We start from the raw sequence: 18,968 nt of genomic DNA on the forward strand, positions 1-18,968 counted from the left end.
TTAAAGAAACTCCTATGACAACACAGTTCCTGTTTCTTTGTCCCCTCCCGCCAGATGGGGGAGCCAGACACCCACACCTCCTTCCCCTCAGAGCCCAGTTGCAGGGACCCCCCAGCACAGACACCTGCACCCTCTATCCCCAGGGCCCAGCTGCAGAGCACCCCCCAGCCTAGGCACCCAGACCCTCTCTATCCTCACCAGAGCCCAGCAGCAGGGCAACCCCAGTCCAAATACTAATACCCCTTCCCTGCCAGAGCCCAGCAGCAGGGCCCCCGAAGCCCAAACACCTGCACCCCTGCCCTCCAGAGCCCAGCTGTAGGCCCCCCCAGCTCAGACACTTGCACTCCCTACCTTTCCAGAGCCTAGGGATCCAGAGGGAAAAACAGCCTGATGGTGGGTCCCAGGCTTGTGTGGAGTTTCCTGCACACTGCCTCCTTCCTTCAGGGCATAGCAGGGAAGCACAGATGCCCAGAACCCTCCAGCTCCCTCCCCCTTCCCCAAGCAGTCTCTTCTATCTGTGAGCTGGGCTCTGCCAGGTGCAGCAGCTCTGCAGCCCATTTTTTTTTTTTGGGGGGGGGGGGGGGGGGAAGAGGTTGGTGGAAGGAAATACTGCACAGAACAATAATTTCTGTGCTAATTCTGCATTGTGCAGTGGCACAGAATTCCCCCAGGAGTAGAAGTATTATGAGTATCAAAAGGGACCAGTTGAAACAATGTGAACTTTTAAAGTTAAGTTTCAGAGTAGCAGCCGTGTTAGTCTGTATCCGCAAAAAGAATATATATGCATCCGAAGAAGTGGGCTGTAGTCCACGAAAGCTTATGCTCTAATAAATTTGTTAGTCTCTAAGGTGCCACAAGTACTCCTGTTCTTCTTTTTAAAGTTAAGTGGGTTTCCCAGGAAATTTCCAGAGGAAGATGTATGCAAATGTAAACGCTTTGGTTACAAAGAACTCAGCCTTTTGAAGCTTTGCCTTGAGGATCCTTCTGGAGCCCTGAACCTTTTGTCTGCTGATCACCTGTTACAGGACGACAGATCAAAGACCCAAACTGTTTAAAGCAGTGACTCGGATGCACGGTGGGACTTGTTCTGAGCTAAGGTAGTTATGAACTTGTAGCCACAGGGGAGGAAAAAAAAAACAGGGGAGTGAGGAGAGGGGAAAGGAAGGTTGAAGAGCTGTTCACCTGGCAGAGGCCTTACTGGAGCTGGGGTGATTTTTGGTAAGCTTATTAACATGTATGTAGGTTCTTCTATTGTTCTTAATACTTTTTTCTCTGTAATGTTTTCATCTTAAGAATAGATGTGCTTGCTTAGAAATATTTGTATGGAAATATAACTCTGGGCAGTCATGCTGTATATTGCCTCAGAGGAATGAAGGCAAAGCAGGCCAGCTGAGGCAAGCTTTCTTGCTGAGGAATTCACAGAGTAAACGGAGAACTCTGCAACCTGGAAATATCGTGGTCAAGAGGGAGAGAGACATGTGTATCTGCTCAATAGAGGTGACAGCTAGAGAGCTGGGAGTCTAAAGTGGAAGCACTTGCTGGATCACAGGGGGGGGATACAGTTGCCCTAAACTGTGACACCCTCTATGAAGTCTTGTTTGCTACTGGCATAAATTCCAAATAAAACAATCAGCACAACAGAAAATGATGAAGTAGGAAAAAAAGGGGGAATTAAGCCAACAGGGAATTGTTTTCTCAATTTGAACTGGTTTGATCCGGATGGTGGCGATAGACGGAGTCTGGCCTGGATAAATTATTCTTAAGGGTTTGCTGCAACAGAGTTACATATGCAGAAAAGATTGTGTCTTAATTTCTGAAGTTGTGTTATAGTGCCATTAGTAGCGGCACTGCCAGTATGTTAAAAACAAAGGAATTATCTAGCTATAACATCAACAGATATGTTTATAAAGCAACATTATAGCTGTTGATATGAAGAATCAGCCATCCATTAATGGGAGTGTTAATACCCAATAATGAACCTTCACCTGGGGCCTAGTTTTGATCACTGTCACAGTAATTTTACACTTCAAGAGAGTCACTATTGGGATATAACTAAGACCAGAATTAGGCCCAAGATGTTTATTCATCTGGGCAAAGTCTTTAGCTGGGTGCATGTTTGATTAAACAAAACCCTCATTTGGTCTAATTAAAAATATTTTCATACGGCTCCTGTGAAAGAAAGTTACTTTCCTGAGCCAGGAAGTTAGAAATGGAAAACTATTAGCAGCAGTAAAATGTTAGTAAGCAGGCAATGTTTTAGGTGTTAAGAGCTTTGAGACTCTGCTAGCAAGAGAGCATCAAGGGAGTGATATGGGATAGCTTTGTATCTGCCCTAAGGATCACATCACAAGATGCTGTTACTTTCACTTAAGAAATTTTGTTTTACATACATCTTATTTTTACAGCCTGTAACTACACCTAGTTAAAAAAGCCCAGGGAAAAATCTCCACCCTGCAATTATTTAAACTGTTCTTGCTGTATTGTCTGAGCCTTCTTTGAGATTATGTCCTCAATCCTGCAAAGATTTATGCATGGATTAAATTTTACTGGTGAAGTTTATACGCTTTCATTTCAATGCAACTATTCATGTACATAAAATTAGGCATATGGGTAAATCTTTGTAGGATTAGCATTAATCTGTTAAAAATAAATACAGTTGCATTTATCAACTATTGTACAAGTGATCAGAGTCTAAATTGACTCCTTCTGAACATCTGAGAGAGGCATCAAGTAAATCAGAGACTGCCTTCCATTGGTCAGAATAGTCAATGAGTGGTTCTGTGCGAATACTCCTTGCAAAAAAGAGGTCGAGAAACTCTATTTGCAATCAAAATTTTGGAGTACTGGAAAAAGTAAGTTTAAACCACAAAAGTGAGCTCGGAACTGGCAGAGTGAAACAGATGTATTAGATATACACATTTATTCACTTAAAATAAAAAGAATGAAAGGATGCTTAAGAGGAGAGAGGCATGTTTTATTTTCATGAGTTACAGTGACTATACCCATGAGTTGAACAGCCATATATCAGTAAAGTAGTCATTGCAAAAATTTGAACGCAATGTTTGTACTATCTTTAAAGGAGGAGCTATAATACCATTGTAAGTTTTATACTTTATTATAAAATATATTGGTACCCAATATGCAAATATTGCTTCAGTTAAATATTCAAACAGCAGATGAGGAACATACCAGTCCTGGACTACTGTGGTTATCATAATGAAAATGGTCTGATGGTTAAAGCATAGGGCATTGAGATGACTCTCAGGCCTGTGCTCTTTATCATCCCATGTTTTACTCTCAAGTCATCTAAGTGCCTCATTTTCTCCACTTGTAAAATGATATTACCACATGAGACTGGGGATTCCTAATTCACTCATGTTTGTGAAATGTGGAAAAGGGGCATGTGTGTACACCTGTCTGTGTAAGGGACGTAAAAGGAGACCAAGTTAAAAGGGTCAGCAGAGATTGTCCATCAAGGCCTTGAAACTTAGGACAAGAAGTTTCAATTATATGCACTGCAAAGTAGAAACCCAGTAACCTGTCTATGATAATTGTGTTATTAAAATAAATCTTAACAATAAATTAAGAATAGGTGTATTATTCAGAATGTGAGTCTGATTTAACACAAAAAAAAGTGCACAGTTTAAATTTGGTTCTCCAATAGCTTCCTACAAGGGAAGATCAACCACCTTAAAGGGCATTTAGAAGAAGAGAAATGGTTTAGCAAAATTGGTTTTTATTTTTAAATCCCAACAGAATTTTAATAAAATAACCTTGCTAGTGTATATTTTGTTTTTATAAATGGATTTTTTTTAAAAATGAAAAAGACTGTCCACAGTCTTTATATGGAGAAAGATGACCCTAAACCTTTTTTTGTGATGTCACAGTTCCAGGGTAACCTATGTCTTTGATCCCTCACTCATTCTCTCTGTGGGCACCTCTTTTGAGTGACAAGCTCATGCTTGCCCTTCTGTCTCTGTAGGGGAACCCCATGATTTACTCTATTCTGAGCCTGAGTCTCCACATTACAGCATCCCTGTTTAACACCCAGGTTACTCTGCAGGTCCAACTGTTTTGGCTGTGCTACAGACTTCCCTCCTGGACTGAGAACAGCATGAAAAAGGACAGAGAAAAGTTTGTTCAACACAAAGTATTATGTACTTATCTGTAGGAACAGATCAAACAAAGAGAAAAAGGGTTAAAATAACAAACACCAAAGATTAGCATTTCTCTCAAGATTTAGGTAGGCCTGACTTACCCTTGGCACCCTCCTCCTCCTCACAGGGACCAAGGCTGTGTCTGCACTACAGAGACTATACTAGCATAGCTACATTAGCTTAGGCTTGGTCTACACTAAACCCCCAAATCGAACTAAGGTACGCAACTTCAGCTACGTGAATAACGTAGCTGAAGTCGACGTACCTTAGTTCGAACTTACCGCCGTCCAGACCCGGCAGGCAGGCTCCCCCGTCGACTCCGCGTACTCCTCGCGGCGAGCAGGATTACCGGAGTCGACGGGGAGCACTTCTGAGTTCGATTTATCGCGTCCAGACAAGATGCGATAAATCGAACCCAGAAGTTCGATTGCCTGCCGCCGAACCAGCGCGGTAAGTATAGACAAGCCCTTAGCTGTGCCAGCATAGCGCCCTAGTGTGTAAATGCAACCTACACCAACAGAAGAACTTTTTCTGAACTCCTCCCAACAGCCTACACCTCCTCGAACTAAGTTAGCCGACTTCTATCATTCTTCTGCGGACTTAACTGTGTCCACACTTGGGGTTAGGCTGGCATAGTTATGTCTGTCAGGAGTGTGTTTTTTTCACATCACTGACCAACGTAGCTGTATTGGTCTGACTTTTAAATCATAGAATCATAGGACTGGAAGGGACCTTGAGAGGTCATCTACTCCAGTCCCCCATTATTTAAACCGTCCCTGACAGGGGTTTGTCTAACCTGCTCTTAAACATCTCCAATGATGGAGATTCCACAATCTCCCTAGGCAATTTATTCCAGTGCTTAACCCCCCTGACAGTTAGGAAGTTTTTCCTAATGTCCAACCTGAACCACCCTTCCTGCATTTTAAGCCCATTGCTTCTTGTCCTATCCTCAGAGGTTAGAAGATAAGAGGTAAAAAGAACAATTCTTCTCCCTCCTCCTTGTAACAACCTTTTGAAAAATTTGGGTTTGTTTAGTCTGGAAAAGAGAAGACAGAGGGGACAGGATAACAGTTTTCAATCTTCCCTCATAGGTCATGTTTTCTAGACCTTTAATCATTTTTTGGTGCTCTTCTCTGGACTTTCTCCAATTTGTCCACATCTTTCCTGAAATGTGGTGCCCAAAACTGGTCACAATACTCCAGTTGAGGCCTAATCAGCGCAGAGTAGAGTGGAAGAATTAGTTCTCGTGTCTTGCTTACAACACTCCTGCTAATACATCCCAGAATGATGTTCACTTTTTTTGCAACAGTGTTACACTGTTGACTCATATTTAACTTGTGGTCCACTATGACCCCCAGATCCTTTTCCGCAGTACTCCTTCCTAGGTAGTCATTTCCCATTTTGCATGTGTGCAACGGATTGTTCCTTCCTACATGAAGTACTATGCATTTGTCCTTATTGAATTTAATCCTGTAGACTAAGTAGACTAAGTAAAAGATACAGTCTGCTTCTCTCTCTCCAGTGTCTCTCTTTCTCTCTCCTTTCCCCTACCCCATTTCCCCAGGATGCTCTTTTTAATGGCTTTCAAGGTTTTTGTTTCCAGTCTCCTGCTTGTAGATCCCATGAGGTCAGAAGCTGGGATCTTCACCCTCACACCTCCAAGGATCAGCCAGACTCCTGATTCCATACTGGTGGAGATAAACTTCAAAAGAATTAATATTTCCCTTGTCCATTTGAGTATCAGCAATTGGGTGAGCTTCAGCCACTGCTTGGTTGCCATGTACATGTGGAGAACTCCAGCAGGAATTAACTCTTAGAGTACATCTTCACTGCACAGCTAATCTGAGCTCTTTCTTCATATGTGGCACCTGAGCTACAAAAGAATCATAGAATCATAGATTATAGGACTGGAAGGGACCTCGAGAGGTCATCGAGTCCAGTCCCCTGCCCGCATGGCAGGACCAAATACTGTCTAGACCGTCCCTGATAGACATTTATCTAACCTACTCTTAAATATCTCCAGAGACGGAGATTCCACAACCTCCCTAGGCAATTTGTTCCAGTGTTTAACCACCCTGACAGTTAGGAACTTTTTCCTAATGTCCAACCTAGACCTCCCTTGCTGCAGTTTAAACCCATTGTTTCTGGTTCTGTCCTTAGAGGCTAAGGTGAACAAGTTCTCTCCCTCCTCCTCATGACACCCTTTTAGATACCTGAAAACTGCTATCATGTCCCCTCTCAGTCTTCTCTTCTCCAAACTAAACAAACCCAGTTCTTTCAGCCTTCCTTCATAGGTCATGTTCTCAAGACCTTTAATCATTCTTGTTGCTCTTCTTTGGACCCTTTCCAATTTCTCCACATCTTTTTTAAAATGCGGCGCCCAGAACTGGACACAATACTCCAGCTGAGGCCTAACCAGAGCAGAGTAGAACGGAAGAATGACTTCTCGTGTCTTGCTCACAACACACCTGTTAATGCATCCCAGAATCATGTTTGCTTTTTTTGCAACAGCATCACACTGTTGACTCATATTTAGCTTGTGGTCCACTATAACCCCTAGATCCCTTTCTGCCGTACTCCTTCCTAGACAGTCTTTTCCCATTCTGTATGTGTGAAATTGATTTTTCCTTCTTAAGTGGAGCACTTTGCATTTGTGTTTGTTAAACTTCATCCTGTTTAACTCAGACCATTTCTCCAATTTGTCCAGATCATTTTGAATTATGACCCTGTCCTCCAAAGTAGTTGCAATCCCTCCCAGTTTGGTATCATCCGCAAACTTAATAAGCGTACTTTCTATGCCAATATCTAAGTCGTTGATGAAGATATTGAACAGAGCCGGTCCCAAAACAGACCCCTGCGGAACCCCACTCGTTACGCCTTTCCAGCAGGATTGGGAACCATTAATAACAACTCTCTGAGTACGGTTATCCAGCCAGTTATGCACCCACCTTATAGTAGCCCCATCTAATTTGTATTTGCCTAGTTTATCGATAAGAATATCATGCGAGACCGTATCAAATGCCTTACTAAAGTCTAGGTATACCACATCCACCGCTTCACCCTTATCCACAAGGCTCGTTATTCTATCAAAGAAAGCTATCAGATTGGTTTGACATGATTTGTTCTTCACAAATCCATGCTGGCTGTTCCCTATCACCTTACTACCTTCCAAGTGTTTGCAGATGATTTCCTTAATTACTTGCTCCATTATCTTCCCTGGCACAGAAGTTAAACTAACTGGTCTGTAGTTACCTGGGTTGTTTTTATTTCCCTTTTTATAGATGGGCACTATCTAGAAGGAGCTAGTCAAATTCTATCCTTAGATACATCTCTGCAACTTCATTAACATCTATGGCATTGCAAAGATATAACCAAGTGCTGAATTTGGCTCTTTAATTCTAAAATAGAAAGTCAGCCCATGTGGACACACATCTTTAGAAAAGCCACTTCTTTTTGTTGCAAAACAGCGACACCCACTGGCAGCAACAGTTAAATACCAGGTTGCTCCAGTTAGGTTTTACTTGATAATTGTATTGTTAACATCTCTTTCTTAAAGAAAATGTATTATAGAAAATGTCATTTAGAGCAATTCCTTACCTGCTGCATCATCACTACTCTCTGAGTTTTCAGCATTTGTGGGACTATCTGTTCTTGGATTATCTGGGATGTAGCCTTCAGGAGGGAGACTTACTGTGTATAACCTTGGAAGCAGGATTTCATTTTCCCTACCTGTAAGGGAGAAACAAAATGTCTGTCTATTGATTTTGGCATAGATTTGCTCAGACAAGTTTTTCACCCATGCATAGTCACAATGGCAATATGACATCTAGGAAAACCGACCAAAAAGATAGAGCATTTCAAACGAGGAGAATTGTCAAATTATTTTGTAAACAACTGGAACAAACAAACTATGGAGGTTAAATTTTATGGTTGCTACAGAATAATCAGGGAGGACCCTGAAGTTATTCAGAAACATGTTGTCCCTATTTTCAGAGCTTTCCTTCTTCTAAGCTTTGGAAGGAGTGTCCCCCACAATGAGCCATTTTAGTTATATTTTTTTAAACTGCCCTACTTCCTCCCCCTTTGAATGAAATGAACACTTTTTCTATTAAGTGTTTATTAAAAAAATGGATGGGGAGTAATAAATTCTTTCCCACCAGCAGAGACAATAATGAAGTAATAGGAAGAAGTGGGGTTCTACTGCCCCGTTTGGAGAGACTTCTCAGATGTGGCTGCGGCTCTGAAGGTTTATAGAGAATCTGAAAACCACCACCTGGTCAGGTCTGAATAGTTCCATTCACAGTGGCAGTCTGGGTGTGGCTCAGCTCTGTGCAGAGTTGTGTGGGAGGAGAGTGCCCAGTGAGTTGCCGTTCTCCATTTACATATATTTTATGGGAAAGATTTGTTATGGTGGTGGTGTTGGCAGCACCTCTTAAAATAGTCACTTTAGAGAATGGGAAGGCTAGCTTTGTTCAGCAGCTCAGAAGAGCAGAGGACTGAAGGGACTGGGAAATGGGTGAGAGTGAGAAGCTGAGGTGTGGGTCAGTAACCATACAGCATCCCTGAGCTTCAATGGGAGGAAACCATTCCATTTCAATACACTAAGGGCTAGACTTGATTTGTCCAAATGACAAGTTTGGAGTTACTACAGCAGGAATTGTACTGAGGGTGGACAATCCTTCCCTGAGGTCCAGGAGGCTCGGGAAGTCTGCACATGTCGCACCATTGTTCTGAATGATACAATGTGTTCTCTCTACAGCCAGCTAACTCTGCAAACTGTGAGGGGCAGAACCATGGCTCTACTTCTCTGTTCTTTTGGAGTGATTTGTGCCCTTGGGGGTAAGAGAAGGACCAGTCCATATGATCCTGAAATGCAGACACTGCCAATGTGGTTGTCAGGTGCAGGGGATTTGGGTAAGGGCTGGCTTTTCTCCCTGAACCAGGGCCGGCTCCAGGGTTTTTGCCACCCCAAGCGGCCGAGGAAAAAAAAAAGCCGCAATCGGCAGCAGCTCCACCATGCTGCTTTCTTCTTCAACAGCAGGTCCTTCCCGCCGAGAGGGACCGAGGGACCCGCCGCTGAATTGCTGCCGAAGAGCCTGACGTGCCGCCCCTTCCCCTTGGCCGCCTCAAGCACCTGCTTGCTGAGCTGGTGCCTGGAACCAGCCCTGCCCTGAACCCAGTACTAAACTGCAGCAGTCAGTGCTGTCACTATTGTTATGCAATGATGGTATTTTAACTATTTGGATATCTAGAAAAGGAACACATTGCTGAGGATGCACTTTTCCAAGATCAGATTGCTTTGATTAGGATATCAACCAGGTCAGCTGTTGGTTAGCCTGAAAGGCAAGTACACAGATTGCTGAACCACGCAGTTGGTCGTGTCTCATATAAAATACTCTTTAAAAATAAAGAAACTTCCATTTGATTTGTGGCGCTATATCTCAGCAATAAGGACATTTCAGAGAGTTCAGGGTTTCAGAAAAGCTGTATCACAGTTCCATGCATCATCAGGATGCACCCATTTATTTCTGACAGCATGTTGGAAAATAATTTGCTTTTTTGAGCAAGCCAGAACATTTGACAGATGCTGATTAAAATCTTTTCATTTTAAAGGCTAACAAAGGAAAACAAAGAAATATGATATAAGATATAAACTAATTAATTATACACTCTCGAAAAAAAATCACCAAAATTAATTTTAAACTATTCTTCAATGAATTCATTTCATTACGCTGATGCCAAAACCTTGAACTGCCAGTATTTGGGACTGATTTTTCTCCACCAGTGTTGATTAACGATGAAGTGTTAATCAGTGCTAGAATTAAAAGACAAGGACATCTGAATGTTCTTAAATGTGTTACACTCTATTGAAAAATATCAACGTTTGCTAATTTTTCAGTACAATATTCTTGGATACTTTGGATTTGAGTCCTACAAAAAATTTTTACTCAAAACATTAAATACAATTTGCAAGGTCATTTTCAGTTTCAATCTTTTGACTCTAGAGTGCCACTATGTAATGATAAGATAATGATAAGCACTCACAGTTGCTGATAGATATGCAAGAAAGACTAACATGTCTAATGGTTGAAGAAATTCCATTGAGTTAATTGTAATGACAGCTACTGCCTCATATTGATTTAAAGTAAACTGCAGCACCAACACTGCAGGAATCTCAAGCCTTTTTAGGAAAAGGTGTTTAAGCAAAATATGCTTTTTTTGTGAACGTGTATCACCAAATTCTCTTCAGGACAGCAATAATTTCTGTGACAAGGTAGACAAGTGATTAATTCAAGGGGTAATTTTAACTACTTTGAAAAAAATACCATATGGTTACTTGAGTTGTGTTTAAATTTGTACTCTTCAATAAAAAGTCTAGGGCACAGACGTATAGATCTTTTAACATGCACAGCATTTTAGATCTGGTCTACACTAAAAGTTAGGTCGACCCTGGCTATGTCCCTCAGGGTGTGAAAAATCCATACTCCTGAATGACATAGTTAAGTCAACCTAACCCCTGGTGAGACAAAGCTAGGCTGACTGAAGAATTCTTCCATTGACCTAGCTACCACCTCTTGAGGAGGTGGAATACCTACGCCGATGGGAGAGCCTGTTTGAGTAGGCAGTGTCTAAACTGAAGCACTGCTGTGGTGCAGCTGTAGCTGTGCTGCTATACCATTTCAAGGGCAGATAAACCCTCAGTTTTTGCTAACATTGTGTAGGTATATCACCCTTGCCCTTCCTATAGTTCCCTAAATCATTCACTACACTCCTAGCAGCTGTAGCAACTGAGGCAGAGATCTTACAGACAATAGTCTCATTCAATGAGCAACCCTGATTCTTCAGTATACACCATCCCTCCTGTTCACCGAATGAAGCAAGGGTCCCCTGGAAAAATATAGGATTTAGTTACATAACCACAGACTGTTTCATAACGCACATGCACAACAGTGTAGAATTAGGATTGCACAGTTCATTTATACTAGACAATGTACAGGATAAAAACTAATTATACATAACACACCAAAATACATTGAAATATTAAGGTTGCAAAGTCAAGCACTCATAAGTAGAGCCCTACCAAATTCATAGCCATGAAAAACGCTTCAGACCATGAAATCTGGTCTTTTGTGTGCTTTTACTGTATACTATACAAATTTCACGGGGGGGGGGTGGGGGGGAAGGGGAAACGACACCAGCGTTTCTCCAATTAAGGGTCCTGACCCAAAAGGGAGTTGCAGGGGGTTGCTATATTGCCACACTTACTTCTGTGTTGCCTTCAGAGCTGGGAGGCCGGAGAGTGGTGGCTATTGGCCAGGTGCCCAGCTCTGAAGGCAGCGGCCTGCCAGCAGCAGCGCAGAAGTAAGGCTGGCAATACCATACCATGCCATGCTACCCTTACTTCTGTTCTGCTGCCTTCAGAGCTGGGCAGCGGGAGAGTGGCGGCTGCTGACTTAGGGCCCAGTTCTGCAGGCAGCAGAGCAGAAATAAGGATGGCAATACCATACCATGTCATCTTTACCTCTGTGCTGCTGCTGGCGATGGCTCTGCCTTCAGAGCTGGGATCCTGGCCAGCAGCCACCGCTCTCCAGCTGCCCGGCACTGAAGGCAGCGCCGCCACCAGCAGCGCAGAAGTAAGGGTAGTAGTACTGCAACCCCCCCCCCCCCCCACCACCACACTAACTTTGTGACTTCCTCCCTCCGCCCAACTCCTTTTTGGGTCTGGATCCCTACAATTACAACACCAAGAAATTTCAGATTTCAATAGCTGAAATCATGAAATTTATGATTTTTAAAATCCTATGACCATGAAATTGACCAAAATGGACCATGAATTTGGTAGAGCCCTACTCAAAGGTAGGAAGTGCTAGAATTAAAGGCTGCACAGGCAGAATTAAAGACTATCATCGCAACTGTAATCACATGATCACATACTATTTTTTCCACAGGACCAGTGTCTCCTTCAATGCACAGGACCTGCTCTCAGGATCAGTCAGAGTTGTGTGGTAAAGGAGACTGCTGTCTGCCTCATTTGTTGCAGAAGTTGGAAGGTATGTATTGAATGAAGCAGAAGACTGCAGAAAGAGAACAGAGGTTAAGGCTGTTGAATGCTACCCTGGAGAACTGGCCTCTAACCCTGTCTTTGCCAAAGAGCTCCTATTTGATGCTAGTCAAGTCCCATGAACCAAACTTTTCACAGGTGGTCACTAACTGTGTACACCTAATTTTATGCTTGTCCAGCCTGATGCCCTTGGATTTGATCTGCAGAAGTGCTGAGCACTCACAACTACATCTCACCTCAATAGGAGCTGTGCTTTGAAAACATGAAGTGCTATAATGCTATGTACTCTGAAAAGTCAGGTTGGTCCTAGGCATCTCATCTCAAGGTACCCAAAATTAGTGGACAATTTTAGCTTTAATCTCCCAGTGCCTCAGTTCCCCACCCGTAAAATGGGAATAATACTTCATCTCACAGGGATGCTGTGAAGATAAATTAACAGTTGAGAAGCAGTCAGATATCATACGCACTGAACAATGTTCAAAACACAATATTTAATGGCAGCTCATTAAGTGAGCATTGTCCATTCTGTATACTGAATGAAGCAGAGGTCCTGTGGAAAAAAAATAGTATGTGGACACAGAATTAAAGACTATCATAATGCATATGCACAAGAGGGTCAAATTCAGGTTTGCACAGACAACCTTAATTCTAACATTTCCCAGCGCTTGATTTTACAAATTTAATTTTCTTTTAACATAGTTTTTTGTTTTTGGTTTGGGGTAGTTTTTTTGGGAGATGTGTGTATAATTTCCTAGGTTTTTAACAAAGCTAACCGAAAAGAGAAATTTCATATGTGGCATCACATGGTTCATTGGCATATTTCACTTCTTCTAAGGGATAGTGTCCAATTCCTTTCATATTTATGTTAATGGAAAAACTCATTTCCTTCAACAAAAGCAAAAATCAGGTGTAATGAGATCTCAAACAGAAAGGTATAAAATACGTCATGGTCCATTTCCCCCGCAGATATCATGCGGGGGGGGGGGGGGGGGGAAATAACCACAGAAAATGTGGAAATGGTACAGGTGCTTAATAATGACTTCACCAAGAAGATTGGTGGTGTTTGGACATCTAACATAGTGACTGTCAGTGAAAATGAGGTAGGATGAGAAGAGGCTAAAATAGGGAAAGAACAAGTTAAAATTTACTTAGACAAATCAGATATCTTCAAGTTACCAGTGCCTGATGAAATGCATCCTAGAATACTCAAGGAGCTGACTGAGGAGATATCTGAGCCATTATCTTTGAAAAGTCATGGAAGATGGGAGAGATTCCAGAAGACTGGAAAAAGGCAAATATAGTACCAATCTATAGAAAGGGAAATAAGGACAACCTGGGGAATTACAGACCAGTCAGCTTAACTTCTGTACCCGGAAAGATAATGGCGCAAATAATTAAGCAATTTGCAATCATCTAGAACAGGGGTTCCCAAACTTTGGTTTGTGGCTTGCTCCGGGTAAGCCCCTGGCAGGCCGCAAGACACTTGTTTACCTGAGCGTCCGCAGATATGGCCACTCGCAGTTCCCAGTGGCTGCGGTTCGCCGTTCCCGGCCAATGGGAGTTGCGGGAAGTGGTGCAGGCCAGGCCACCTCTTCCCGCAACTCTCATTGGTCGGAAATGGCAAACCGCGGCCACTGGGAGCTGCGAGTGGCCGTACTTGCAGACGCTCAGGTAAACAAAGCGTCTCGCGGCCCACCAGGGGCTTACCCTGAGCAAGCCGTGAACCAAGTTTGGGAACCCCTGATCTAGAAGATAATAAGGTGATAAGTGACAGTCAGCATGGATTTGTCAAAAACAAATAGTGTCAAATCAACCTGATAGCTTTCTTTGACAGGGTAACACGTCTTGAGGCTGGGGGGAAGCGGTAGACATGGTATATATCTTGACTTTAGTAAAGCTTTTGATACTGTTTTCCATGACCTGCCCATAAACTAGGGAAATGCAACCTAATGGAGCTACTATAAGGTGGGTGCATAACTGGTTGGAAAACCCGTTCCCAGAGAGTAATCATTAGTGATTCACGGTCATGCTGGAAGGACATAATGAGTGGGGTCCCGCAAGAATCAGTTCTGGGTCCAGTTCTGTTCAATACCTTCATCAATGATTTAGATAATGGCATAGAGAGCACATTTATAAAGTTTGCAGATGATACCAAGCTGGAAGGGGTTGCAAGTGCTTTGGAGGATAGGATTAAAATTCAAAATGATCTGGACAAACTGAAGAAATGGTTTGAAGTAAATAGTATGAAATTCAATAAGGACAAATGTGAAGCACTCCACTTAGGAAGGAACAATCAGTTGCACACATACAAAATGGGAAATGACTGCCTAGGAAGGAGTACTGCAGAAAGGGATCTGGGGATCCGAGTGGACCACAAGCTAAATATGAGCCAACAGTGTAACACTGTTGCAAAAAAAGCAAACATCGTTCTGGGATGTATTAGCAGGAGTGTTGTAAGCAAGACACGAGAACTAATTCTGCCACTCTACTTGGCGCTGATTAGGCCTCAATTGAAGTATTGTGTCCAGTTCTGGTGCCATATTTCAGGAAGGATGTGGACAAATTGGAAAGAATCCAGAGAAGAGCAACAAAAATGATTAAAGGTCTAGAAAACATGACTTATGAGGGAAGATTGGGTTTGTTTCGTCTGGAGAAGAAAAGACTGAGGGGGAGATGTGATAACGGTTTTCAAGTACATAAGAGGTTGTTACAAGGAGGAGGGAGAAAAAATGTTGTTCTTAACCTTTGAGGATAGGACAAGAAGCAATGGGCTTAAATTGCAGCAAGGGAGGTCTAGGTAGGACATTAGGAAAAACTTCCTGTCAGGGTGGTTAATTACACTGGAATAAATTGCCTAGGGAAGGGTGGAATCTCCATCACTGGAGATTTTAAAGAGCAGGTCAGACAAACACCTGTCAGGGATGTTCTAGATAATACTTAGTCCTGCCATGAGTGAAGGGGACTGGACTAGATGACCTCTCGAGGTCCCTTCCAGCCCTATGATTCGATGATTTCTTAAATATCTTTTTAAAATGTCATTTCTTATACTAACCATTGATCACTTAAATTACTTCTAATATGTTGCCTCTCATTTCCAATCAATTTTTACAAAAAATTAAATTGTTCTCCTAACCTGACTTTTCTTCTATTAAACTGTAGTACTTAACACAAAGCTGGGCATATGCTCCTTATATAAAATTGAGTTTAGAGCAAAAGCATATTGTCAACATGTATTTATGTGGCCCCTTCAGTTTATTATAGCTAAGCAAAGGCCCTAAATTAACGACTTTTGATTCCTCTTAAGGAATCAAAGTACACCTCTACCCCAATATAACACGACCCGATACAACATGAATTCGGATATAACGTGGTAAAGCAGTGCTCTGGGGGGGGGCGGGGCTGCACACTCCGGTGGATCAAAGCAAGTTCGATATAACGCAGTTTCACCTATAACGTGGTAAGATTTTTTTGGCTCCCGACGACAGTGTTATATAGAGGTAGTGTATAAGGACATGAAGCAAATTCTACTCCTTCCCACCCCTCTTACATAATTACTTCTACATTTTCAGGCAGGCTTACAAGTAGTCGGAGGAACTCCTCCCTGTCTTCTTATGGAAGAAAAAAACCCCAGCACTGTCATGTGTCTCTCCTTTCCTCCATTCCATGCATTTGCCTGCAATAAGTTTGACCATGACCAATCAGGCCAGGACATCACCATTTAGAAGATTGGCTTAAAGATATGCTTCTAGGCTACTGAGTTTCCTAACAGGCTCCCTATGGATTAATCCAAAATGTATGCTTGAGCAAAAGGATTCATCTGGAACAGTCAGCCTCTGAATCTATTAATGTAGATAAGTTTACCCAATGGAAAATTTAAATTTTAAATCTTTGGAAGACCAGAAACCAATTTAAAGAGAAAGCAAAGTCAGTGACATCGCTGCTTTTAGCAGGGCTGAATTTGGCTACAAGGGAATCACAAAAAAGAAGAAAATGTGGCTCAATGCATAATTCTCATTCTGAAGTATGAAGATCATTTTTTACAGTATCCTGGAATTTCTGCACCCCTTTAACATTGAAACAAATGGATTATAGTACATTTTATTGAGCATCAGTTTTATTAATTTAAAATCAGTCCCAATTTAACTACATTAAAAATGGTAGATAGTCTCTTTGTTACAGGGATAAAGTAGCTTTTAAAAAACTGGAGCAATTCTTCTCTATTTAGTCTCACTTGCTTTTAGATTAGACCCCAGCTACATTAAAGACCAAATTTCTATCCACGAACTGCTAAAGACAACCTTGTTCCTATGGGAAAATGAAGATCACAAAGCTCAGAACAAAGTGTATGAGAGCTAGGGACAAATCATGATTGAGGAGATCCAGCTACAGATCTTTAGCAAATCCAAAGTCTGACCACCTACAATGATAGGCAACAGTATTAGGCCATTAACTGAAATTAAGCTATTCTGTAAATACAGTAGCTTAGTCTCCATCAGCTGTTTTATGTAAAAGGATAAAAACAAATTATAGAGTTAAGTATCAAGCTATTTATCATGTACTTTCTTGTGAATCAATATAGGCTGTGATGTATAGGCCAATTTCCTGCAATATCTTTGGAAGATCTTATTGAATTACATTTAAATAGCTGTGGAGTCATTTGTACTACAAACTTTGCATTTATCTATTATTGTGGGATTTTACATAACTTCTCTAGGGAGGAAACGTGGCCAGTGTATACCTTGGGAAGTGTTTTGAGCTTCAAAAGGAGTATTTTAAACAATGTGCCAGGCAGGAAGGAACATGCAGGATAGACAAAATACAGTGGGTTTCCTAGGAAATACCTAGGGGGAGAGGAATGTAAATTCTCACCATCAGACCTAACCTACAGAAGCTATGCCCTAAGGAGAGGATCACTCTCTGGCTGATTACCTACTCAAAGTCTCTGAAGATCAAAGTCCTAGACCAGTGGTGGGCAACCTGTGGCATGTCAGGGTAATCTGTTGGCAGGCCTCCAGGGAATTTGTTTACATTTGCATGGCCGCCTGCAGCTCCCAGTGGCCGCAGTTCACCGTTCCCGGCCAATGGGAGCTGCAGAAAGTGGCGTGGGCCACAGGGATGTGCTGACTGCCGTTTCTTGCAGCTCTCATTGGCTGGGAATGGCGAACTGCGGCGACTGGGAGCTGCACGCGGCTGTGCGAATGTAAACCAACTGTCTGGAGGCCCGCCAGTGGATTACCATGATAGGCCGCAGGTTGCCCATCACTGTCCTAGACTGTATAAAAGAAAGGCTAACCTATTCATAGGGGTGCTTGTTCTGAGGTAACAGCTGTTATGAACCTGTAGCCACAGGGAAAAATCCTTTGTGGGGTTTGAGGAACTGACTTCTACCAGAGCTCTTGTTGGAGTGAGGGGGTGATCTCTGGTAAGCTTATTAGCATGCGGGTAAATTCTTTTACTTTTTGTAATATATTTTCTCTTCAATGCTTTCACCTTAAAAATAAATGTGATTGCTTATAAAGAGCTGGGAGGTAACTTAACTGTGGGCAATTACATTGCTACATAGCTTCTGGAAGAAAACAAAGCGAGCCTGCTTAGGCAGTTTGCCTTGCTGGGGGAACTCCCAGGGTAGGCAGGGAACTGTGCTGCTTGGAAAAACCCTGGTCAGAAGGGAGAGAGACACGGGTGTCTATTCAACAGAGGTGATGACTGAGGAGCTGGGATCTTATAGTAGGAGTGCTTGCTGGAGAATGAATACAGGTTGCAGTTGCCTTGAACTGTGACATAGGCAATTATATTTTGTGTTCAGCATTATTTTTTCTGTCAGATGTCTACAGATTTCAGACATATTGGGAGAGCACATAGTGATATTTCCAATATGGCTTTATAATTAAGTTAGCACTTTGCCAATTATTTCAGCCAGAACTGTAGATCTCATTGGTTGAATGTTCCTTCCAAAAGTCTAATAATAGAACCCTCTGTCAATCAATGTAATTTTTATAGAATGCAGCAGCTTCAAATCCAAAAGGCCATGTCTATGCTGCAATTTGTTAATTACCTTCAGTGATTAACTGATTATATCATTACTGGGACATTTTCCTGGAACAGTCATAGAAAAAAAAGTTATCCATAACCCTATACAAAGTACAAGTTTGCTCAAAGATGTCGTTTTTAAACTGAATTTTCTTCTAATATCCTTCCTTACTTTGGATAATTGAAAAATAATCAATATAGCAATTAGTTCCTGTTAAGAACAAGAGTTATAGTAAGAAACATATTTTGGGAAAAAACAATGTATAGTATGCCAAATTCAACACAGATTTACATCTTAAGCAATCCTACTGACTTCAAATAATGGTTTTGTATTGTGGGGGAGGGTAGAGGAGGCAGGCACTTGTAAGAGAAGACAATGTCAAATTTGGCCCAAAATGCCCATGGTTTTGCCTCTGAAGAGCAGCTACCACTGGAATGTTATCTAACTGGACATTTAAAATAAGTGACTAGTTTTAAGAAATGGAAATAAAAAGATGCTAACCTAGAAGGCTCCCAATGACTCATCCATCAGATACTCCAACATACCTAATGAAAACAAAGCTGGCTAGAGACTAGGCTTCTATCAACTCATCTCCCCAATCTCTTGCAAAAATTTCCCAGGTGTAAGGCCCAGTGGGTCTTGAATCTGGGCCTGCAAAGCTGATCAGTAGCAAACACTTCCACGCTTCCATCCAGTAGCAGCTGTAACTGGCTCATGC

At 42.0% G+C, this 18,968-nt stretch overlaps 1 protein-coding gene across 6 annotated transcripts in view; it reads right to left on the reverse strand.

Moving 5' to 3' along the window:
* The window catches only part of ERICH1 (glutamate rich 1), a 113,702-nt gene that overhangs the window by 53,900 nt on the left and 40,834 nt on the right, over positions 1-18,968 (reverse strand). For 5 of the 6 annotated variants that reach the window (XM_065590147.1, XM_024101564.3, XM_042848780.2 and 2 more), the window contains one exon: positions 7,755-7,886. The exons of the other annotated variant lie outside the window; for it this stretch is intronic. In XM_065590147.1, coding sequence (XP_065446219.1) covers positions 7,755-7,886 — 132 coding nt within the window. The remainder of the gene's footprint in view (positions 1-7,754; positions 7,887-18,968) is intronic. 6 annotated transcript variants of the gene reach the window in all.

Source organism: Chrysemys picta, chromosome 3 (genome assembly GCF_011386835.1).
Source record: "Chrysemys picta bellii isolate R12L10 chromosome 3, ASM1138683v2, whole genome shotgun sequence".
In the NCBI taxonomy this organism is placed as follows: Eukaryota; Metazoa; Chordata; order Testudines; family Emydidae; genus Chrysemys; species Chrysemys picta.